General features: G+C 31.7%; 3 protein-coding genes across 3 annotated transcripts; all 3 read right to left on the bottom strand.

Annotated features, from left to right (window-relative positions):
* LOC18599942 lies at positions 2,242–5,283 on the bottom strand. Its single transcript, XM_018120648.1, has 2 exons — positions 5,186–5,283; positions 2,242–2,933 (listed from the first exon to the last, which is right to left on the bottom strand). Exons 1-2 carry the CDS (start codon positions 5,186–5,188, stop codon positions 2,505–2,507), a joined length of 432 nt encoding a protein of 143 aa, XP_017976137.1. The 5' UTR covers positions 5,189–5,283; the 3' UTR covers positions 2,242–2,504.
* On the bottom strand, positions 10,449–18,341 carry LOC18599934. Its single transcript, XM_018121255.1, has 2 exons — positions 18,276–18,341; positions 10,449–11,084 (listed from the first exon to the last, which is right to left on the bottom strand). Exons 1-2 carry the CDS (start codon positions 18,276–18,278, stop codon positions 10,677–10,679), a joined length of 411 nt encoding a protein of 136 aa, XP_017976744.1. The 5' UTR covers positions 18,279–18,341; the 3' UTR covers positions 10,449–10,676.
* On the bottom strand, positions 24,079–25,527 carry LOC18599933. The gene is made up of 4 exons (XM_018121220.1): positions 25,448–25,527; positions 24,846–25,191; positions 24,227–24,679; positions 24,079–24,193 (listed from the first exon to the last, which is right to left on the bottom strand). Exons 1-3 carry the CDS (start codon positions 25,448–25,450, stop codon positions 24,570–24,572), a joined length of 459 nt encoding a protein of 152 aa, XP_017976709.1. The 5' UTR covers positions 25,451–25,527; the 3' UTR covers positions 24,079–24,193; positions 24,227–24,569.

Raw genomic sequence — 25,895 nt, 5'->3', positions numbered from 1 at the left:
CTCAGAGGAAAATCCGGGTATTGGGTGACAGGCTTCATATTTTCCTTGGTGATTTCTGAATTGAACTTGCTAAGTTGTGGGCCATTTTCCACGGGATTAGTCTAGGTGCAACCATGGACCTCAACTGCCATGATACTGAATCTGATTCTCTTAAACTCAGCCATCTTGATAAAGCATGGTGTGTCCAATTTCCACCCTTTAGCTTCAAATTGTGAGAGCGATACATAAACTTTTTGACAATAGCTGGAATTAGCGCCTCATCCATGTGCTTAGACAGGAAAATAATATTGCTGATTGGTTAGCAGGTAGAACTCTGGACTAACCAAGAGGAGTCCAGGTATTTGCTCAAGCTCCAGAGGAACTGGCCATCAGTGATTCTTGCAGAAGAGTTGGGAATTGGCTCTCCCAGATTAGTGTAGAAGAATAATGGATCGTGACAGTGATAGATAAGAAACACATTTTTATTTTTGACGATTAAGTAATATCATCATTTTGGTTACAAATTAAGGCTTATAACTAAGATCAATGCTATGTATTTTAAAATTAATTAGTAGTAGCTTTTTCAGTTCCCATATGCTGACCAAAAAAATTTCAACATTACTCTTATGTACTAATTTACTTGTTCCTTTTGTTTTTTTTTTCTTGCCCTCTTTTTTTTAAAATGAATTTTACTCAAGGAACAAGCAAGAGAGTGGGAAATTAATTAGGGGTATTTATTGTTTTCCAGTTTCATAGAACCGAGGCAAATGTGCGATGATATTTGGATCAAACGCACAATGTCTAAAATGTGGAAAAAGGAATTTGACTTGGTCCTCTCTCCACACTTTTGAAATTATTTGCCTTTTGCAAATTGCATATGGTTTGGAAAACTTTGTATCTTTTTAATGCCTAAATGCAGCCATGATCATTTAGTGTCAAATCCTAGATGAAGTCCTAAAGAAATAGTTGTGTCTCAATTAGTAACAATACCGTTCTGTGTGTCGTCTCGCGCACGTGAGATGACGCGCCGCATTCCAACAACTTTGATATGGTTGGATCAGGGTCAACCTGGTCTGACTTTTTTTTTTTTAAAAAAAAAAACAACACCGTTCTGTGTAGAATCTAATCTTACCAATTTAATATCGTTTAGAAGAATCGGGCTTGGGAGCAAAGAAGGTTCGCTTTCAATTATTAGGCCTAAGCCCGTGCCAAATTGGGCCAGGCTTCCATAGGCAGCTCAAGTTGCAACTTTCTCTCTGTTTTGGTTTCCGACGATGATTAACTTTGACACCAATTATCTATACATTAGCTAAATTGAAAAAATTTTAACACAGAAAAATTAATGCACTAGTCTAATTCCATTAAGAATAGTTAATGTCAACCCAAGTCTGAATTTCTCCTTACAACCATTTAATGTCTCATATTTGTCAAGTTTTTTCCACCACAGAACAACATCATATTTGCTTAATACAGTTAGTGAACTAGCATTATGCCATTTCTACCAGCACCAACGTGTTATCACTAATAATGCTGTATCTATGTTTCAATCACTTTCCAGCAGCAATTTATACACTTAAATCCACACAAAACATGCTTTTAACGCACTTCACTCTAAGCATGGGTCCTCTGTTTTGGACTTTGGGCTTCATTTGGATTGTTGAAATTATTTATATTGACTTGCTTATTTTAAATTTCATTTAAAATAGTTTCTTAATTACGGAAAGGATAATATTTTTTAATAAGATCAAGGTATTTCTAAGTTTTACGTGTGTCATGTGCATTCAAGATTTTCTTCTCAAAATACTTCTCTTAAATATCGAACTTGATAAAAAAAAATTCTTTTCTTTATCAACTGAATTAATCTGTGTGAAGTATAAAACATAAAAAAAAAATGAAGAAATTGTATCCGTTACCGATTTATAATAAATTAACATAATCTGTATTGTCTTTTTTTAAAAAATTGATGAGAATACATGGTGAATTACATGAAAAATATTTTTTAGAAATAATATTTTAATTTATCTTAATCTATACTTGTAAATATATACCCGTTAATCGAACCCAAAGAATAAAAGGAACTTTCAGTTAAGAAAAGCTTATCTAAATTTTGCCTTGGTCATTGATCTACTTAATTTTATATATAAAGGCATAGAATGAGAATAACCTTGTTAAGCATTAGAGAATTTAATGTTTTTATCAATTGTTTCATTGTAGTATATAGCATCATCCATGAAAAAAATATAAAGGTGTGCTTCAGGAGACTGATTAACAAGTTACTTATGGAAGATTTCTTAAAATTAATAACACTTTTGACTGATGATTGCAACTGGTTAAACTATACCAGTAAAACATCAGTCCAAGAACTCAAACAGACAGATTCACCAAAAAAAGAAAGCAGTAACACTAGCCAGCAGCTACCGTTTGACTCAAACACAACAAATTGTTCGAACTCTGACCTTAAGACCTGCAACATTATTTACTGCCACTAGAGAGGCAGTCACAGTTAAACGGGCTCCAACATCACCCTACTCATGGCGTCCACCATCGTGGCCACCGCCATGACCTCTGCTGTTTCCGCCTCCTCCCCCAGGATAATAACTGTTGTTGTCGCCATCAGTGGTGCTGCCACTGTTACAGCAAGGTTGAACTTGGTTCACAGTAGTAATATTATAGTTTCCATCGAGGCTGAGATCATTCATTCCTTGGATAGCTTCATTCATCTGGCGAACATGATTGTTATCTGCTTCAGCCGTAAACAGAAAATCGTCGACCAATTCTTGCATGCGTTTATTCGCCGCAATAAGTAGCTGCTTCACTCTCTTTATCCTCCGCAATTCTTTCTTCTTCCGTCTAACTGAGAGTTTCTTTGCCCTTAGCCACCTCGCCATGCGTCTATTCTCGGCTTTCGTCCTTGCCAATTCCACCCCGACGTCCTCAAGAACGTTTGGTCCATTCTGATTGGGCAAGCAAAATATTCATATTACTAATAAACTTATATATTAACAAAAAAAAAAAAACAAATAGAAAAGCGCATGTACCACAAAAAATAGGAAAAATTAAGTTGCAAGGTTAAACATGTCTTTAAACTGTCAAAGAAAGTTTAATTAAGAATTTTCTATTGTTACTGTATAAAATAAATAAAAGTTTACATTTCGAAAATTTTATAATCCAAAACAATTGAAATTTTATTATAAAACTATGTTTAAAGACATTTAGTATTGAGTGTCGTGGACTTATTTAGGATTTAGAGTTTGGATTTTAAGATTTAAAATTTTAGTTTTAGGCATTGATTTCTTTTCCTTTTCAAATCTCAAAATTTTATATTTATGACTCTCAACACAAAATAATTTAAAATTTTAAAATATATAAAATTTTGCTAATATAAATCTTCTGTCATTATCTTAATGAGAGCCATGCGTTTTATTGGATATCATAGTTCTAATGAGAGTGAGATTGAGTGTCATGGTTTCAATGTAGAGTAATGTGAATCTCATATCAAGAAGATTGTATGCTCCCAACAAGTTGAACCATAAATCTCATACTGAAGAGAAGTTCCTAGGGTGAGTCAAGAGAGAATTTCATGATCTCATAAAAAGTCATGAATTTTACATTAATTGTGTATGAAAGTGACACTAGATATTTAAAGATTCGCCCAGCTTTCAATTTGTGATATATTTCTTTTAAACAAAGCGAATATTACTACTGTGAGAGCCAAGGAAAGATCCCAGAGAAGAGCCAAGAGGATGGCGTGGTGAGAGCCAAGGGAGGTTGTCGATATGGAAGCGAAGGGAAAGATGTCATGGTGAGGTCAATGGTCCTAGAGAGAGCCAAAAGCGAACAGAGGAGCCAAGGGAGGATGTCGATGTGGGAGTCAACGGAAGATCCCAGAGACGAGGCAAGGAAGGATATCATGGTGAGGTCATGGATCTCAATTACAGCAAAAGCGAACAAAGGAGCCAAACGCGGATATCGATGTGGGAGCCAAGGGAAAAATACCAAAGAGGAGCGAAGGAAAGGATATGTCAATGTGAGAGCCAAGGGAAGATCCCGGAGAAGAGCCAAGGAGGATGTCATGATGAGAGCCGAGAGAGAATGTTGATGTGGAAGCCAAAGGGAAGGATGTCATGGTGAGGTCAAGCGTCTTAGCCAGAGCAAAAGCGAACAGAGTAGCTAAGGGAGGATGTCGACGTGGGAGTCAAGAGAAGATCCCAGAGAGGAGCCCAAGGAGGATATGTCAATGTGAGAGCTAAGAAAATATCTCAAAGAAGAGGTAAAGGAGGATGTTATGGTGAGGTCATGGATCTCAGCCAGAGCAAAAGTGAACAGAGGAGCCAAGGGAGGATATATCAGTGTGAGAGCTAACGGAAGATCTCAGAGAGGAGCCAAGGAGGATGTCATGGTGTGGTCAAGTCAAAAGGGTCTCAGCCAGAGCAAAAGCGAACAGAGTAGCTAAGGAAAAGATGTTCAAGTGGGAGCCAAGCGAAGATCCCAAAAAGAAGGCAAGGGAGGATATGTCAATGCAGGAGCCAAAGGAAGATCTCAGAAAGGAGTCAAGAAAATATGTTATGGTGAGATCAAGGGTCTCAGCCAGAGCAAAAAGAACACAGGATGTCGCGGAGAGGTCAAAGGTCTCGGCCACAGAAAAAGCGAACAATTTTTTTCTCGTTTTTCTTTTTCTCTCTCATAATTTCCTATCTTTTGCCCTACACATGGAAGGCAAATAGCCATATCCAGGTGAGGTCCAGGGAGGATATGATGGTGAGGTCTCAGCCATGTCAAAAGCCAACAAATTTTTTTTATGGTTTTTCTCTTTCATATTTTTCCCCTCTTTTTCCTTTGGCAGATGGTTTTCGATCGCCGGAAGGTTTTGGTTTGGGTAAGACACTTGTCTCTTTCATACTTTCCCTTCTTTGGTCTTCAATCATTGGAAGAGTTTGGTTTTAATTTTTTCCTCGTTTTTCTCTTTCATCAGGTTCCTTCTTTTCCCTCGATTGATGGTCTTCAATGGCCGGAAGATTGAAGCAAAAGATAACACATGTGTCAACACAAAGACTGAACCAAAGATTGGTTCCAAAGCACATGTAAATCTTCAACTGCTTATGTTGTCAATACAAAACCTGGACTCGTTTGCTTGATAAATGAAAACAAAAATTATAAGAAACGATATCAACATTTGAGAAAGAAATTGAACGGATAGAAACCTCACCATCTCTAAAACTGGTTCGGAGACTATGGCGTTTGAGAGAGAGAGAGATATGGGTGTGGTAGAATGGGGTGGGAAGCTGATTGATTTATAGAAGGAAAAGTTATTTGGGCGCCTCTTTTGCAACAAAAGGCAAGCATTTGCCTTTGTCATTGTAATAAGGAGCATGCGTGGTCCTAACAGAAATAGACGCGGAAATAACGACCTGTGGTTTGGCAAATGGCCTTGCTCAACACCCAGCACAGCAGCTGGTTTTAGATTCCAATATATATAAAATAATAATATAATTGCAAACCCTAACATTTAATGTGTCCCACTAGATAACCAAATAATTATCTAACATTTCATCTATTTATAAGTTATTTATTGTATATACACAGCACCCCTTAATAAACTAATTAGGTAGAATAATAACACTTATTATTTTCTAAACGAATTGAATTTGGCATTATTTTCTAAAACTTATTTGAACATTTAACTCATTATATCTTTCCATGTTTAATTGAATTGTCCCACTAAACCTGTTTTAAAAGGCATAAGTATTCTATTCATGGACTATAGATGAGACCATCAAAAGGGGACCGACCCAACTCAAACACCACCTAAAATGCTAAGAAAACTGCTTGTGGAACAAAGCCAGTAGCCACAAGGCTTCCAAGAAACCAGCAACAGAAGACTTCCAGGCTCTATTGTTACCTTGGCTTGTTACTTGGTGGGAATCTAAGCTGACAAAGGAAATTTCAAGCTTTGTGGGTCAAATACACTAAGACCTATTTAGATTTTTTTTTTTGTTAAGCCTAATATTTCATTAATAAGAAGATAATGGTTTTGGATATTATTGTTGTGGTTGAGGAAAGGTGTGTTTGGAAAGCATTTTAAGATATTATAGTAAAAATTTGTAATTTTGAAATTTTAAGTATATGACATTACTATTTAAAAGTGCTATGAAGAGTTAAAATATAATTAAATTAATTATCATATTCTTAAATTAAGCTTATGAATTTAATTCTCTCCATGAATGGATCACCCACACCATTTATTTATCCATCTGTCCGTAAAATTGCCTCTTTGTAGACTTGTCTGGTTGTGAGGGTTAACTCATGACGAAGACCAGCTTCTCCATGAGCAGTAACTTACTGCCAGTAACACCATATACAGGAGAATGAGGGGCGGAGCTGACCTTTGAATAGCTCTTCAAAATATGGCTAAGCTATGGGCTTTGTCTTAACAAAGAAAGGTAAATATTCAACATCCCTTATATTAACACCTTGCCTTTAATCAATTTAAGAAACTTGAAATTATTTATATAAATATATAATATCATTCAAAGTAGATCGCTTCATTTCTTATAATTTCAATTATTGTGAGAAACATGAAACTAAAGATAACTAAAATCCAGAGTCGGTCAAGAGATGTGCGGTTGTTGGTAACAATCGCCTACTTATCACGATCAGCCATTGAAAATAATCTATCAAAAATGTATAATTGGAATCATATAATTAACACTACTTATTCACTCAATTATCTATGATTAACTATAATTAAAAAACTATTAATTAAATATTAAAGTAATGAGAAAAAGCAATAAATATAACTAAAACTCAATAGAAATTATTCTCAAGTTCTCTACAATTATCCATAGAAATTAATTTTTTAGAAAAAGAAATTTCCTAAGATTTAATTATTGTGATGAAAAAATTATAACAGTCTATGAAACTGCAAAAGAAAGAAAACAGTCAAAATATCATCCAAAAGAAAAAAGTCTAAAGCTATCCTCAGACAAAATTGATTTTTAATTTGCTTCAAACTGAAAAAAAAAAATTTGTGAAAATAGGAATCGGCCAACCTTGAAATTATTTAAAGAAAGGTGGGAAGGAGAAACAAAAGAGGAAGGAAGAACAATAGAATGAGGACAATAAGATCCAATAATATTGACAGTTGGATTAAGTGCATGTTTGGCCTAACTTTTTTTTAATTTATTTATATTTTTAAAAGAAAAAATTAAGCCAAACATGATTTTTTTGAGAAATTTTTTTAAAAAAATATTTTTTTTAAGAATAAAATTTTAAAAAAAAGAGCTTAAAAAAAAACCTTCAAGGAGGAGCTTTTTTCTTCTCTTATTTTAAAAATATAAAAGAATTTTTATTTTTGTTTCAAAAATATCTTCATTTGTTAAAAATAATTACAATATTACTCTATAAAAAAAAGAAATACCTTTTATGATAATTTTAACAAAAATTATAATTTATAAAAAAAACTTATAAAAAAAATTTACCAAACAACTTTAACTTAATTTTAAAAATTATTATTTTTTATAAGAGCTTCATAATAAATTTTAAGTTAAAAAAAAATCAAGCCAAACAGGCTCTAAGAGTAAAAGTTTGTTTTCATTTATTAAAAAAAAAAGTAATTTTTGTTTGTTTTGGTTAAAAAAAATCTAATAATCATGAATTATTTCATTTGACAAAAACATATCATCAAATAATTATATATATAGTAATAAAATTTTAATCATCTTAACCGTGGGTTTTGATATGATCTCCACAATATAAACAATTAAAATTGAACCATTGTAATATTAAAGTTAAAAAACTTGTAGCTACTTAATCTAGTAATTCGGTAATAAAAAAAATAAAATATTATAATAAGATGTAATATTCGCTTCTAGAAAAAATTTGCATTACGTAAATCAAAAGACAACCGACCTGTCATCCGTCAAAACACTTAAAAGTTGATTGGCGACCAAGACTTTCGGAAAGAAAAGATTAAATATAATCGAGAAAAGATAAAAATTATAAAAAAAAAGAAAAGCAAGACATAATGGACAAAATGCACATGCAACTTGAAAAAAGTGCAAGCAAATGGAGTAATTGCTTTGGCACTATAGTCGTCCGTTTATGGGGCCAATGCTCGTACGATTTTACCAAAATCGAGCGATTGCTCCTCAAGATACCTTCATGAGTAATAGCCAATGACATGCTTTGCTTTGTTTTGGGGTTTTTTTAGGATGTTAAAAGGAAAATACGGTCAAGTAATGTACAATGAACTCTACTTTTGTGGGTCATTTTTCTCGGTTTCACCTTAACTTTCCATAATGAATTCCCTTGTTTCTTTTTTTTTTTTTACGCTCCAACATCGAAAAAATTTCTTTTTATTTAAAAAAATAAAAAGTTTTGAATAATTTAAAATTTTCTAACTATTTAACAAAATTATTTGATTTCTTATCTTGTTTGTCATTTCTCGCTTATATGTTTAACTTATTATGTGGATTGAGAAAATTTTCATTTTAATGGTTTTATATTAAAGTTAAAAATTTTTTCATAATTTTAAAACTTAAAAAATTAAAAAAAATCTCATAAAATTCTATATAACAAATAAAAATAAAAACATTAGGTGTTTAAAAACAAGAAGATGGAGGCAATCTTAAATTTTTAAATTTTTGTTTGGCCTTAGAATTGATCAAAAGTATACTTTTGGTTCGGCCTAGTTTCAGTCTAATGTTAGTATACTAACATCCATGTTTTAGAAGTCTGTAATTCAAATGCATAAAATATGATATACGAGATAAAAAAAATCTATCTCTATACTATAATTCAAGACTCAATAAACAGTTATATATATAAATGAAATGATGAGTTAATGGTGTTAGGTGGAGAAACATTATGAATGATCTAGGATTGTGAATATAATATCTGATCATTCCAAGGAAAAAAATTGAACGGAATGGCTTGATCGAACTGAGGCAGGTTGACGTTGGAGCAACAAGCCGGTAATTGAACATCCAGGACTCAACACAGCTACGACAAAGCTAACCCTTGGATCAAATCAACACCAGAGCTTCTCCTGGAAAAAAAAAAAGGAACAGTCCTTTCTCAATATCCAAGAAACAAGAAAGAATTGAGCTTGATGGCCTGTTTTAGTCGTATTGACAAGAGACAAAGAAATAAGGCGTTATCACCAAGGAGGAAGTGATAGCGCCGTTGTGAGGCCATGGTGCAACGCATTTCCCTGTATTTATAGACGCCAAAGGCTTGAAAACTTAATTACAAGCCACTTGTTTCTTTGACCACAGAGCACTTTGTCGTTTTGTTCACGCCTGACTCCCAATACAAGTTTTTTATTTGATTTTTTTCGAAAAAAGCACTGCAATCGGGCTTGGGAGCAAAGAAGGTTCTCTTTCAGTTGTTAGGCCTAAGCTCCTGCCAAATTGGGCCAGGCTTCCATAGGCAGCTCTAATTGTAACTTTCTCTCTCTTTTGGTTTCCGACGTGAATTAACTTTGACACCGATTATCTATACATTAGCTAATAATACCATTCTCTTTGATAAATTGAAAAAATTTTAACACAGAAAAATTGATGCACTAGTCTATTTCCATTAAGAGTAGTTAATGTCAACCAAAGTCTGAATTTCTCCTTACAACCATTTAATGTCTCATATTTGTCAAGTTTTTTCCACCACAGAACAACATCATATTTGCTTAATACATTTACTGAACTAGCATTATGCCATTTCTACCAGCACCAACTTGTTTTTACTAATGATGCTGTTTTATTGCTGTATCTATGTTTCAATCACTTTCCAGCAGCGATTTATGCACTTAAATCCACACAAAACATGGCTTTAACGGACTTCACTATAAGCTAGCATAGGTCCTCTGTTTTGGGCTTTGGGGTTCATCTGGATCGTTGAAATTATTTATATTGACTTGCTTATTTTAAATTCCATTTAAAACAGTTTCTCTTCCTTTTAATTACGGACAGGATAATATTTTTTTAATAAGGTCAAGGTATTTCTAAGTTTTAAGTATGTCTTGTGCATTCAAGATTTTATTTTCAAAATACTTCTCATAAAGATCGAACTTGATCCAAAAAAAAAAACTTTTTTTATCAACTGAATTACTCTGTGTAAACTACAAAATATGAAAAAAAAAAATTGTATCAGTTAACTATTCATAATGAATTAAGACAATCTATATTATCTTTTTTAAAAAAATTGATGAGAATACATGGTGCCTTATATGAAAAAAAAATTTAGAAATAATATTTTAATTAACCTTAACCAATACTTGTAATTAAATATATACCCGTTAATTGAATCCAAAGAATAAAAGGAACTTCAGTTAAGAAAAGCTTATCTAAATTTTGTCTTGGTCGTTGATCTACTTTGTTTTATTATAGTACATAGCATCATTCACAAAAAAATATATATATAAAGAATTGCTCCAGGAGACTGATTAACAAGTTACTTATAGAAGATTTCTTAAAATTAATAGTACTTTGATTGATGATTGTAACTGGTTAAACTACACCAGTAAAACAGCATGGTCAAAGAACTCAAACAGCCAATTCACCAAAAAAGAAAACAGTAACACTAGCCAGCCGCTACCTTTTGGCTCAAACACAACAAATTATTGAAACTCTAACCTTAAGACCTGCACCATTATTTACTGCCACAAGAGAGGCAGTCACAGTGAAACGGGCTCCAACGTCACCCTACTCATGGTGTCCACCACCGTTGTTTCCGTCTCCACCACCACGGTTATAACCGTTGTTGTCGCCATCAGCCGCGTTGCCACTGCTACAGCAAGGTTGAACTTGGTTCACAGTAGTAATATTATAGTTTCCATGGAGGTTGAGATCATTCATTCCTTGGATAGCTTCATTCATCTGGCGAACATGATCGTTATCTACCTCAGCCGTAAGCAGAAAATCGTCGACCAATTCTTGCATGCGTTTATTCTCCGCAATAAGTAGCTGGTTCACTCTCCTAATCCTCCGCAATTCTTTCTTCTTCCATTTAACTGAGAGTTTCTTTGCCCTTACCCGCATCGCCAAGCGTCTATTCTCGGCTTTCATCCTTGCCAATTCAACCCCCACAGCCTCAAGAACGTTTGGTACATCCTGATTGGGCAAGCAAAATATACAAAACTATTTATTACTAATAAACTTATAAAAAAAAAAAAGAAAAAAGAAGAAGGAACAAGTAGAAAAGCACATGTACCAAAGAAAATTAAAAAATGAATGTGTAGCTAATATAAGTTAATTCATAGTCAAAGTTAATGGTGCCTTTAGTAATTAATGTGCATCTAAAGAACACATTTACTAAAGAAAATAGAAAGTGTAATTGAGAAATTTTATTGTAAATGTATAAACTAATAATTTTTAAAGTTACCTTTCAAAAAAAAACTTAAAAGTTTATAAATTTTAACGTTTTGAAAATTATATAATCCAAAATAATTGGAATTTATTACAAAATTACGTTTAAAGACATTTAGAATTGATTGTTGTCGATTTATTTAAGGTCAAGAGTTTAAGTTTTAAGATTTAGAATTTAAACTTTAATTCTTAAACTATCAAAGAATTCTTTCCCTTTCAAATGTCAAAATTCTATATTTATGGCTCTTAACACAAAATATATGTTAAATTTTTAAAACTGGACTGCAGTACTACTCCTTCCCCTGAAATTTTGAAAGTCAACTAAGTGGAACTTTGCTAATTTCTCATAAGACAATTGAAAGATGCTGAAATAAAATTTCTAAACTTGTCAAAAACACTATATAATTATCGAAGAGTATACATTGTTTTGTATTTGAAAATTTACACATCTAATTCCTTTGCATGTAATTTTAAAATTAATAATTAATTACATTAATAAGCACATTGGCCCCTACAAATGAAATTTTAATGCGTTTGATGAAATTCTATGAGGTGAGGTTAAGGCAAGGGTCTTTACCCATAGAGAAGAGGGATTCTTACGCCGATCCAAATTTACCTTAACCCTTATGTATCTCTCATAGAAGTCTCATAGAAGTGAAGATTTGAGTTTGTTCTAATACAACTTGTAACGGATTCACATTTCCAACATAAAAAACATGCTTAATAAGTGAAAGAAGATCTATATTTATATACCCAAGATTCACCCCATCATTTACTAATGTGGAATCTGTGACACATGCACAAAGGTTACAGAGGGCTTAAGATTACGAACCTCTGATATGGGGAGGAACACAACAACCTATGGAGATTCATAATGGTGGAAACCCTTTGGCTTTGATTCCACATGAAAATAGTCGTAAGAAGGTCGGGTTTGTATTGGAGGGTAAAGTTCTTTTATTTAGCACCTGTAGGTGTATTAGAGGGGTATGCTCAATCCCTTTGTATCGGTATATTAAAACATATCGAGCCTTTTATTCTTAACTAACAATTAATTTTGTTTTGTGTTTGTAGGGATGGGATTCGTGGTTGGTAATAGTAGTAACATCTCTCTGAGGTGGTAGGGGGAGTGGATTAATGGAATGATACTCCATATTGCCTTTTCACGTATTTTCACGTTTGAGATTAACAAGGCTAACACTTTAAACAAGTCGGGATAATGGGGGAATGATGCTGAGAAGGAGAACTCGATTGTCAAACTAGCCAATTGATACAATGGCAACAGGCCCTTAGAGATACCTTCCTTATAAAAGTCTTGCAAGACAAACTTATATGGAAATGGTCTATTAGTGGTGTGTATTTGGCAAATTCTTTCTACATAATTGTGAAGGATAAGAATAGGGAAAATTAGGACTTACGAAAATCAATATGGATTGATTTTCTCCTTTGAAGTTTAAGTGTTTTATTGGTAGGTACTTAAAGGTAGAAACTCTATAAAAATGAGTTAGTGAGAAGAGGGTTGTTGTTGTGTAGCAACTTGACCATTTGTGCTCTTTTCCATAAGGAGGTTGAAATGGTAAATCATATATTCTTTACATGTTTTGAAACTTGGAAAATCTAATCATTATGGTGCAATTTGTAAAGGCTCACTTAGACAATCTTGAAGGAGGTAATTTATTTCTTAATGGTGTGGAACATCATCGAGACTTGCGTAAGGAGAGATAAGGTATGAAGGATTGCTTTCTTTGTCATTTTATGGTCTATATGGTTATATAAAAATGATATGGTTTATAATGGGAAAATGTTTTCCAAGAGTGAAAAGGAGAAGTTTAATGAAAAGTGGAAAGAAAACAAGGAGAAGAAAAGAGAAAGATCACCAAAAAAGGGAAAGGAAGAGCAAAGTGTGCAAACCAAGTGAAGCGTACTTTAAATTTAATGTTGACGCCTTAGTCAATGGATGCTCGAGAGATGCTAGAATTAGAGGGGAAGGGGATCTTCAGGCATATGCATGAGGGGACCTTTGGACATCGTTTCAAATTCCATTGGGGTAAATGATTCAAACCTCGTTGACTTGCTTGCGAACAAAGAAGCTCTTCTGGTTTTTGTAGCTTCACAATACGTTAGTTCTCATGCATTCATAATTGAAAGCGACTTAGTAAATGCAATGCACTAGGTGCAAAATTCAGACAAAGCCCCTTGTCGGATGAGAAAATGGTTGCTGCAAATTGAAGGTTTGAAACACGAAGTAAAAAGATGGCTGATCAATCATACCTTAAGATAAGGGAATCAAGATGTTGATAAGTTAGCAAAAGAAGGAGTTGCTAGGATGCTGACATGCTAAGTGTCACGGTCTTAGATGGGAGTCACGAATCCAACATTAGTTGTGTACTAGAGTGAGATTGAGTATTTAAGTGTTCACATCAACTTTGATTTGTGAAACACTTTTTATGGGATAAAATCATGAATCCTAGTGGGGTTAAAGTTGAAGGTGTTTGTCTCTAAGAATCTAAGGCTTGTTAGCCTAAGTTTGCCCTCTGATATCCTTTGTTTTTCTTATTGGTTTGCTTTGGAGCTCCATTGATGAGTCCCATAGGATGTTGGAAAACTACATACTTTTTAGAATTTATGTATAGGTATGTTCTATTTTTGGGTTTGAAATAAGGTTTTACGGATATGATGCTGAGATGATGAACTAGGATTTTGAGCTACAATTTTAACATAGCATTTTAAAATCTAATTGCTATCGTATAGTTTTAGGGAGCTCTCTCATTCCTCTTGATTAATAAATTACCCAATTTTCAAAAAAATAAAAAAGTGTGCCCACTAGGAGGAGAAAGGAAGGAAGGAAGTAAAGCTGTAAAAAGGGTTGTGTTAGGGTTTGAGAAAAAAAAAACAATATATATTTCTTTGGTTAAGTGAGAAAACAATGAATATAAATTCTAATCATATGGTATAAAAAAGAAGATTTGGTTAAATTGGCAATGCTTTTGGTTTTCTAATTGCATTGCCCAAGTTTGATCCCCCCAATCCCCTTGAAAGCATAAATATATAATTGAGTTTGGTTATCGAATATTTAAAGAGTAATATCCATCCCATATTCGAACTCAAGATGAGTAACAAAATTCTTGTCCATACTCATCTCAAACCCAAATATAAAGTACCCCGAACCCTATATAATAGAGTCAGATACTTACGGATATAAATCCCGATATGAGATAAGTTGATAACCAATTACATATCCCTAGTTGCAATACTCTGCTTCTGCTGATCTTATACTTCTATCTGTCATGTTGATGCATAGCTGTGGTGTGTTTGTCTGGCAGGGTTTAGGCTGTATCTCGATCAAAGCCGTGTAAAGTAAATTGTGTTGCTAAGTCTTGGTGTGTGATTTGAATTTGGTGTATGGCAACGATATCTCTTCGTAATGGCCCATCGGAGGTTCTGTAAAGGGCAGCTTGACTTACAAGTGTTGGGTTTTTGCCATGGTGTTTTGCTATACAATTTATTAAAATCAATTAATTCATTGCTTTCCAAAAAAAATATTAAATCCTCATTTTTATTGTTGGTCCATGATTGTTTATTTGCTTAAGGACCATCCAGTAAACTAGAGACTTAATATGGAAATAAAATCCATAAAAAGAATATATGAATAAAAAAAATAATTGCATACTCTAATGTCTATAAATTAAAAAACTTGAGGCTTCTGTTGCTAATACTAAAACAAAAATCGAAATAATACTAATAACAAAGTATAACTAGCACGCTGAGAATATATATATATAACTATATATATATATATATATATATATATAATATATATTTATATGTATATATTACTTTATTACATATACATGAAATTANATATTTTTTGGAAGGTTAAAAAAGGAGAGAAATAATGCACAAAATATAAATAATTAAATATGATATACAAGATTAATAAGTTTCTCTTATATAATCAGTATTGTTTAAAGATAAAATACTCAAAGATAATTTACTTTCAACTAAATATAAAACATAAAATACATAAAAAAATATCTTCATAAAAAATGATATAATAGTGAAATTTTAAGCAATAATCAATAATGCAACGCTACAACGTAAATTTGAGAATTATATAATAATTTTTTAATTATTAAAGACTAAAATCATTGAGAATACATAACCAAAAAAAAAATATGACAAGTAAAAGATAGAACTCAATAACAAAAAAGAAAAAAAATATGATTGATGATTCGTAAAAATTTGGAGAAGAAAATCTATAAAAACTTAAAACATATGATCAAATAGAATAGAATTGAAAAAAATAAAGAAATATAAATTGAAAAAAAGATAAAAAATGATTTACTTCTTTGTAATTTCACAGTGAAAGGAGAAAGGAGAAGAGAAAACAAAAGAAAGAGATTGAAAGAGGTGTGAAGAATTTTTTTTTTTTTTTTAGGTGTGAAGAAACTTAAAAGGGAAAATTTTAAAAGTTAAGATAAAGTTAAATGAATTTATAAAATCATTTTATTATTTTTTATTTAGATTAATAGTTTAATAAAAAAATTATTTTAGAGGCTCATTAAAAAATATAAGTAATATATAGAAAATTTTAAAATTTTTGAAGAGGCCACGACCCCTATTGTGAAGGGACGCTTCGTCCCCATATATATATAGCAGCTTAATACTAACTATAACGAATATTTTTAAAACATTTTAAAAAATGTTGGTTTTGCTTTGGCAAGTCATTAGCAGGGGTAGAATTAACTAATTTTTATTGAGAGGTCAAAGATGAAGAACAATAAAGATTAAAAAATTTTTAAAACTAATATGTTGAACTAAACTATTAATAATCAAAAGATTCATAATAGATAATAATTTTATATAACATGTAAATAAAAAAAACTTATAATAATCCTTTAGAAAAATTTTATTCCACCATGGTAATGTCTTTCTTAATATAAACGATTAAATTATTTACAAGAAACTCATTATCCATTTTATTTCGAAATCTTGTTTTTTTTCAATATAACAACTAAAAATTAATACAGTCAACATACAATATTTTTATTTTATTCTTATTTAAATTTAAAATACTTAATATTAAATTATAATGCATAAAATATAAATAATTAAATATGATATATAGAATTAATAATTTCTTCTTATATAATTAAGATGGTTTAAAGAATAAATATTCAAGATAATTTCCTTTTAACTAAATATAAAACGTAAGGTACATTTAAAAAATTACTTAAGATAATTTCTTCTTATGTAATTAGGATTAATAAAAAAAGTTATATATTGATAAAATTTTAACTAACAACTAATAATGTAGCATTAGAACTTATATTTAAGAATTACATAATAATTTTTTAATTTTAAAAAATAAAAATTATTAAAAATAAAATTCACATAACAAAAAAAAGGATGAACATAACAAGTGGAAGATAGAACCTACATAATAAAAAAAATATGGTTGATGGTTTTTAGAAATTTGGAAAAGATAAAATCTATAAAAATGTAGAATATATAAGGAAGAATATAATTGAAAAAAATAAATAAATAAAAATAAAAAATTAACAAAAATTTTACTTTTTTTATAATTTCACAATGAAGAGACAAAAAAAGAAGAGAAAGAAAAAAAGAAAGGGAGGGATATAGGTATAGAGAAACTTAAAGAGTTAAGGAAAAAATTTAAGAATTAGAATAAAATTGAATGAGATTGTAAGGTTATTTTATTATTTTTTATTTATATTAATTATTTAATAAAAAATTACTTTTAGAGATTTATTAAAAAGATATATAATATATAGAAAATTTTAAAAATTTTGGGAAACTATAGCCCCCACAACAATGGCAAGCCACGCCACTGGTCATTAGGATGGTTGTGTGTGGATTGCTTTCAATTGAACAAAAAATATATTTTCATCCCAATGCGTTGACAATCATTACTTTAATTCAATCATTACTTTAACTAAGTTAAATAACATGCAAATTTATTTATTTATTTATCTTTTTTAAAAAAATTAAATTATACTCTTTAAACAAACAATTATGCATTAATTAATAAATGCAATGCTTGAGTGTAAATTACATGCAATTTATTAATAGAGTGAAAACAATGCAATCCAATAAAATCTATATTTAAAAAATTATGAAATCTAATAAGTAATCTATCAATTACAAGTTATATGCAGCCTAAAATATAGTATAAAAATGATAAATAAATAAATATAAAAAAAAACTCAATATTTGTAACCGGGTAAGCAAGAACCCCCACAATAATATCAATTAGGAAGCGGAAAAAGATCTGCCATAACGTCACGTATCAGATTAACAATGGAATTATTCATGGAACCAAATAGAGGGAAGACAATTAAGAAAAGAAAAAAGGAAAAACAGTTATATGGTGGCTAGATGCCACCAACGCACCAATTTAGTGCTAGATCTGATCGCCATCGAGCCAACAGGGCACTGCCAACGACCAGATCTAACTACTAACAGGCCCAAGCTAGTTAGGGGCTAACATAACGTGGTTGGTAGACCTTTTCTCATCTTAGATCCAGATGAGACTACAATTTTATAAAAGATACATGGACAAAATGGTCATAAAACCAATTAGCCCTTTTTTTTGGGATCTAAATAATTTTTTTCCTACAGAATCAAAATAATAATTCCAAATTCATCAGAAATAACTTAATAAGTCATTACTTTACAAAAAAATAAAATGGTTAGTCCGATCAGCATAATTAAAGATTTGATTGAGCTAAAAAAATTGGAATAATTATTTTTCACTTAAACAAAACGCGTGGTAAAAAAAAAGAAGCTTGTTTATGTTGTGAAAACGAAATCATTTCTTCTTTCGTTGAATAAAACACAATTATAAGAAAACGATGTTATTATTTGAGAAAGAAATTGTAAGGATAGAACGTCAAAATTATAGATAGGAACCCTCACCATCGAAGAAGAGATTGAAAGATCAAAGGTTCTAAGACTGGTTCGAAGAACTTGATAGAGATCAATGTTTCTAACACCAGTTCGAAGAACTTGATAGAGAGGGAGAGGGAGAGAGAGAGAGCAGCCAGGTAGGGTGGAGAAGGCGGTAGTGCTCCTGCAGAAAGATTGCTGGATTGTTGTCGAATTTAAAGAGGAAATAGTTATTTGGGCGCCTCTTTTGCAACAAAGAGCAGGCGTCTGCTGTTTTCATTGTAGTAGGAGCAGGCTTGTTCCTAACAGAAATAGAAGCGGAAATAACAAACTGTTATCAAGTTCTGTTGGCAAGATTTGACTTGCTCAAAACCCAGCAGCTGGTTTTAACTTCTAATAGAATAATAATTATTATATAATTGCAAATCCTAGCATTTGATAATGTGTTATTTGGCTGATTTTAAGCTAGGATAAAGTGATTGCAAACTCAGGCCTGGCAACCCCACTAAACTCTTTCTTCAAAGGCATTAGCATGAGATGGTATACTGCTCAAATAAATTTTTATATTATTTTAAAATTTTTAAATAAATTTTTATTTATAGGTAAAAATAGTGCAGCCAATCAAAAGAAGACCCCAGCTCACATTACCACCTAAAAACCAGCAGAGCACACAAAGATGACTCAAAGACTGCTGCTAGAACAAAACCAAAGTTCAAAATGTTAACTTAGCTTGTACTTGGTGGGAAACTACGCTGACCAAGGAAATTTTTAGCCTCAAGGCACTGCGAAAATTGTGGGTCTAATACACTGAGACCTTGTCTGACATTATTGTGAGAAATTCAATTTTAAAAATTTATACGGAAAGATAATTTTTAGATTTTCATAAAAAATTTAAATTACTTCCAGCTAGAAAATAAATACTTATATTTTTTACCTATTTTCATTTTAAGTTCAAAATATATCAATATATCAAAAAATGATAATGCTATATATTTGAAATAAAATCCAAAAAAGATAATAACTTTTATACACCAAAAATAAGTCGAAGGATAATTTTGGCATATTTCAAAATAGGAAGGAATATTTAATAATTTCTTCTCCGAACCATTAACAAATTATTACATCTATATATTAGAAATCAATGAACAAATAACAAACAAATCAACACACTAACATAGCTCTGGTTGAGCTTGGATTTTTTTTTTCTATCTAATTTTTTAATTTTTATGTTTTGGCTTCTGAGGGGCCCCTCTCTCTCTTTGGTTTTTTGTGTCGGGTTTAGGAATCTTATTGTGATGTGGCGGAGAAGACGGAGTACTTGGCATTACTTGACTTTTGTTCTTTAAGCGGGTTTTGTCTATTGTTCTTACAACTGCGCCTCTTGTATCATAGTAATTAGATTTGGTAATTTATATGATAATATGACACGAAAAAATATAAAATTAAATAAATTTAAATTTAAAATTATTATATTTTATTTTTTAATTATATTAAACATTTAAATATATTTAATTAATTATATTTTTTAAATTATTTTATCAACACTAAATCATCATAACATTAAAAGTCTTTTAACTGTTTGTTAAAGATTCTCCTTGACATAAAACATCTGACTTGTGAAAAAAGATATGTACATATTGAAGGGGAAACAGCATGACAAGTTCCGTTACAGTTTCCGTTCCTACTGTGAGCTACATAGAAGAAGGGTAGCCCTGTACCCATCACCTAGAGTGCAATACAAAAATTGACAAGAACTCAAGGTTTCAACCAACACAGCAACAACTAATCCAAAAAACCCAAAAACCCAAGATAAGCAGGGCCATCAAAGGCAGAAACGGAAACAGCCCCTATTTCAAACAAAGAATCGTCAAGACAAAATAAAGAAAAAAAAAAACTAGGAGAAGCAAATTTCAAAATCAAGACAAAGCATTTGGTATTATCTTTTTTAAACGTGTATTCATCACACGTTTATCAATTCGTTAAAATTAATAATTAAAAATTATTTTAATTTTATTTAAATAATTTTAAATAATTATTTTAATAACACCCAAATCTTATTTTTTTCTTTTGTTTTCTTTTCATTTGGATCTTTTTTGCCGCACTACAAACCCCTTTCTTCTCTTCATCAATTCTTCTTCTTTCTCCATTCTCCTTTCTCACTAATTTCATTGATTAGTCAACTAATTTCACCCATTAATTCATTGTTACTTCTATTCTTCTTCTTCTTATCTGATTCTTTTAATTTCACTCATTATTTCATTGTTTCTGTATCATATATTTTTATTCAATTTAATTCTTATTATCTCGCACAATTTTTTTTAATTTGTCACATGCCATCGACACGTCAGTATTGTCATTTTAGCATATTAATACCACATAGCACTACTACATTATCAGATACGTGCCACATGACATGTCACATCATTAAAATTGTGTCACGTTAATGTTGACGTCATCCCTTTTAACGACATAATTAGATATCATTAAGAAAATAGATTAAATTAAAATAATTCTAAAAATCAATGAATTAAATTGCTTTGATTTTAAATACAATGATTAAATTAAACAAAATGTATAAGTACAAGGTCTTTGTGGACATTTTAATCAATCAAATTTAAGAAACTTGCAATTAAAAAAAATATAATATCATCCAAACTAGATGGCTTTATTCCTTATAATTTCAATTATTGAGAGAAAGGCTAAATTAAAGGCAACAAAAATCCGAAGCTGAGAAATTGGTTTACTGTGCGACGTCGCGCATTAGGATTAGGCCACCGTTCAAGAGAAATTCAGTTGCTGGCAACAAATTGCCTAGTTATCACGAACCGGCTGTTGAAAACAAACTATTAATAAGGTGTAAACGAGATCATATAATTAACACTAAATTAACTCTCAATTATATTTGATTAACTACAATTAAAATATTATTAATTCAATATTAAAGTAAAGAGAAAAAGCAATAAATATAACTAAAACTCAATAGAAATTATTCTCAATTTCTTTATAATTAGCAGTGTAATTTTTTTTCAAATGTCAAAATATTTCATTAATATTGTGAAAGAAAAATTATAAATGTCCATGAAACTGCCAAAAAAAAAAAACAAGAAAAAAAAGTCAGAATATCATCCCAAAGGAGAAAGCCTATTGCTATCATCAAACAAAAATTGATTTTTAATTTGCTTCAAACTGGAAAAGAAAATTTTTTGAAAATAGGAATCAACCAATCTTGAAATTATATAAAGAAAGGTGGGAGGGAGAAACAAAAGAGGAAGAAGAACAATAGATCGAAGAAAACCAACTGATGAACAATAAGACCAAATATTTTTTTTTCAAAAGTATAACTTTATTCTTCCATTATCAATATGTCATATCAAATTTTTAGTCTGTTTGAGAAAATATTTTACTCGGCCGAAAATGATCTGACATGGGTAAACATCCATATACTTACAAAATCTCGACCCTACACAATAAGGAATTGACAGCAAGCAAACTCCACAAGATCTTAATCCTATACCTAAAAAACGGTTAAAATAACCACAAAGTCTCTATACTTATGTATTTTATTTAATTTAATTCATGTACTAAAAATTGAATCAATTTTATCTCTTAATTTTAAAAATTACTTTAATTTAATTTTTCACATCTAATTTTACCTTTAAAATGATGATATCAGTGTTAATATCAGTATTGATGTGACATATTTTGATGATATCGCATCCACATGATAATGTGGTATGTCATATGACACAGACATGATGACGTGACAATATCATGTTGTATTAATATGATGACGTGGTATTGACATGTTAGTATCACATGACAAATCAAAAATTTTTTGTACCATACTATAAAGGTTAAATTAAATAAAAATATATAATATATAGATTAAATTGAATAAAATTAAAATGTTAAGAGATTAAATTTAAAAAAATTAAAAAATATAAACTTTTAAATAGATTAGAGAAAAAAATTGTAATATTACATACAAACAATTGTAATATTAAAGAGAAAAAAAATTGTACCAACTGAATCCGCTAATTCGTTAATAAAAATAAAATATTATAATAAGGTGTAAGTTTTGGCTTTAGAAAAAATTTCAAAAAGACAACCGACCTGTTATCGGGCAAAACACGCCAATGGTTCATTGGTCAAAACACGCCACCGTTGGTCTAACGAGTGACCGACACTTTTGGAAATTACAAATTAATTCAATTAGATAAAATATTAAAAAAAAAAAAGCAAGACATAATAGACAAAGAAAATGGAGCAAAACGATGCACGTACAACTTGAGAAAAGTCAAGCAAATGGAGTAATTGCTTTGCTAATCGTCCGTCTATGGGGCCAATGCTCGCACGAATTTAAGAGAATCGAGCGATTGCTCCCCAGGATAGCTAGGCGATTACACCAACCTCATGCATAGTAGCAAATGCCCATGCTTTGCTTTGTTTTTTGCTCTTAGGATGCTGAAGGAAAATGCCGTCCAACTGAACCCAAAGCCTTGAATAAATGTACAATCAACTCTACTTTTGTGGCTCATTTTTCTCGGTTTCACCTTTACTTTCCATAATGAGTTTGATATCTTATCATATTTGTCATTTTCTTCTTTATATGTTTAACTTATTGTGGAGATTAGAAAATTTTTCATTTTAATGGTTTTTTATTGAAATTGAAAAAAATTTCATAATCTTTAGACTTAAAATTTTTTTTTAAAAAATCATAAAACTCAATTTAACAAATTAAAATAAAAACATTAGGTGTTTAAAAACAAAGAAGGAGGAGGGAAAATTAAATTTTTAAATTGCAAAATGCATATTTAGGTAGATGGGTGCCTAAGGCATTTCTTTAATAGGTTACTTTGTTTGGCCTTAGAATTGATCAGAAGTATACTTATGGTTTGGCTTAATTTCTTTCTATGACCAGCTTCTAATGTTTGTAAACTAATATATATATGTATATATATAGTATAATTCAAGACTCAATAAACAGATATATATATATAATGAAATGATGAGTTAATGGTGTTAGATCGAGAAACTTTATGAATGATCTAGGCTTGTAAATATCTGATCATCCCAAGGAAAAAAATTGAACCTAATGGCTTGATCGAACTGATCAGGCAGGCTGCTATTGAAGCAACAAGCTGATGATTCAACACCCAGGTTCAACTCAACACAGCTGCGACAAAACTAACCCTTGGATCAAATCAACACCAAAACTTCTCCTGGAAAAAAGAAAGAAAAAAAAAACAGAAGCACTTCTTTCTCAACCTCTGAGAAAGAATTGAGCTTGATGGCCTGTTCTAACCCTAATGACAAGAGAAACAGAAATAAGGCGTTCTCGCTATGCAAAACATTTAGCTCTATTTATAGGCACGGAAGGTTTGGAAACTTATTTATAATCCATTTGCTTCTTTGACCATGGAGCAGCAAGCATTTGTCGTTTTGTTCACGTCGGACTCTATGTGCGAGTTTTTTATTTCTCCTACTGCCAAAAAAGGCACTCCTCAATCGGGCTTGGGAGCAAAGGATGTTCTTGTCAATTATTTGGTCTAAACCCGTGCCAGATTGGGCCACGTTTCCGTCGGCACCTCTAGTTGCTGGGCTTTCACTTAAATGGACTTCGTAATAACGAATAAACCAGGATCAATTAAAATGAAGGTTCCTGCTTGCTTGTTACTCAATCGCTCCAACGCTAGCCCATTTCTACAAGCACCTACTTGCTATTACTAATAAACCTGTATCTATGTTTCAATCACTTCCCTGCTGCAAAAACGCAAGCCAATAAATCCAAGTTTAATCGGCACGGATCAAGTACAAGTACCTTTTTGCTCTCGATCAATCAGATTTTTTATTAAGTATCAGAAGTCTGATACAAAACCATGGCAAGGTCGGGATTGACCAAACAAAACAGACAAAAGAAACAGATTTAGCAATCAAAACAGAATCACCTCATGATACAGAAAAAAGAAAACCAGAATCACCTCATGATACAGAAAACCAGATTCGAGCAATCAAAACGGACAAAAGAAACAGAGCATACATTTGGCATATTACAGACACACTTAAAACTGCCAATGCCTTAACAGCTCCAATAAGGGACAGACCCTAGACATCACCTGAAAAAACTTAGATCCTTTTTTCCAATCCAGCCAACGTATAAGTGCACCACTCCTCCAAACAGATTGAACCCCGCATAGTGAAAGACAAGTACTAGTAAACAAAATTTTCATATTTATTACAAAAATAGATCATTAAATGCGACCAGACCCACCAATCGGCAACGACGCTACTTACGGCGGGCAGCCGTCATTTGCACCAATGACCCTATTCACGGCAGTCACCCTTGCGACTGCCGCCCTCTCCACCAGCGTTGCTGCCTTCACCGCAGTCACGCCCTGTTCCCTCAATAGCGACCTCAAGATCGTTATTCCCTCCTGCAACAACAACCATAAAACTCTTAGCGAAACCAAAACAGAGTTTTCAATGCAACCGGTTTAACGTTTGGTTCCGAAACCAACGCGTGATCCTTTTTTTTTAATTCAAAAGCTAAGTAACCTTCCGATTATGAAAATAATGCAAAAACGTTTTTTTTTTCTTTACCATAAACGCCGCCAAATCCTTCACCGTTCCCGCCAGAGTTGCCATCACCGTTCAGCATACGAACAATAGCGTCCATCATAGCTTTCTCATCAAAATTCTGAGCAATCTCCACATCGTTATTCTCAACAGCTTCAATGAAAACCATGAAATCATCAATCAATTTTTCCTCGCTTTCTATCTCTGCAAGCATTTCCTTCTTCTTTGCCATTAGCATCGAGCGCTTTAGAGCCTTCTCCAGAAGAGCACCTTCATAATTTCTCAGCAACTCTTTCATAAGCCTTGTCCTTTCTCTCTCCCATTCCAATGCAAGCCCCACAGCGATTGCCTCAAGGATATTTCCTGCATCCTGTTTTAACAGATCTCTATTAAAAATAAAAACAGATAAATTAAGCTACACAGTTCAATAGAGAAAATCAGGGTCAGTGCGGTGAGTAACCTCAACCGCACCGCCCCTGTTACCAAATGCCACGCAAAGCTTGGAATTTTAATTTGGAAAAGTTCAGCTTTATTTGGATAAACGTACTTGTAAGTTGTAATGATTTGGCCAATGAAAATTGAAAAAACAAGTACTGCAACTGAAATCATAGGAATAGAAAACTGACCATTTTCCGAAAGATTTAGCAAACAGAATAACACACCACCTGCAAGAACAGAGCTATGTCGGAAACTGTTAACTTAAAAGAAAGAAAAAGAAAAGACCGTACCTTGGAGACGAGGATGGAGGAGTTTAAATAGTAAGACAAGGGAGCAGGTGGGGGCTGCGTTTTCGGGAGTGAGAAGGAATCGGATGAGGTGTGCACATTAGGCAAGGGGCCCACTTTCTCTTAGCTTCTGAGTGCTAAGCGTTGAACGTTAGAGTACCGATTAATTAAATTAATAAAAAACACAAATAGTAAAATTTAAATTTAAATAATTAAAAACTAATATCTCAAACATAATTAATAATTTTATAAGTTATAATTTTTGTAAGGTTAATAAAAAATAGAAAGTAAATATATTTATATTTAAAGTGTATATATATTAAAAATATTTTATTATATATATAATAAT

This window comes from Theobroma cacao, chromosome 5, assembly GCF_000208745.1.
Source record: "Theobroma cacao cultivar B97-61/B2 chromosome 5, Criollo_cocoa_genome_V2, whole genome shotgun sequence".
NCBI classification, from domain to species: Eukaryota; Viridiplantae; Streptophyta; class Magnoliopsida; order Malvales; family Malvaceae; genus Theobroma; species Theobroma cacao.
The sequence above is the reverse complement of the archived record's forward strand: the minus strand, read 5'-3'. Positions and strand labels throughout refer to the sequence as shown.

What these genes read in the sequence shown, in the direction of transcription:
- LOC18599933 (XM_018121220.1), bottom strand. An exon ending in AGGATTTGGCGGCGTTTATG is followed by an intron (nt 24,680 to 24,845) that starts GTAAAGAAAAAA and finishes TTGTTGTTGCAG; the next exon opens with GAGGGAATAACGATCTTGAG.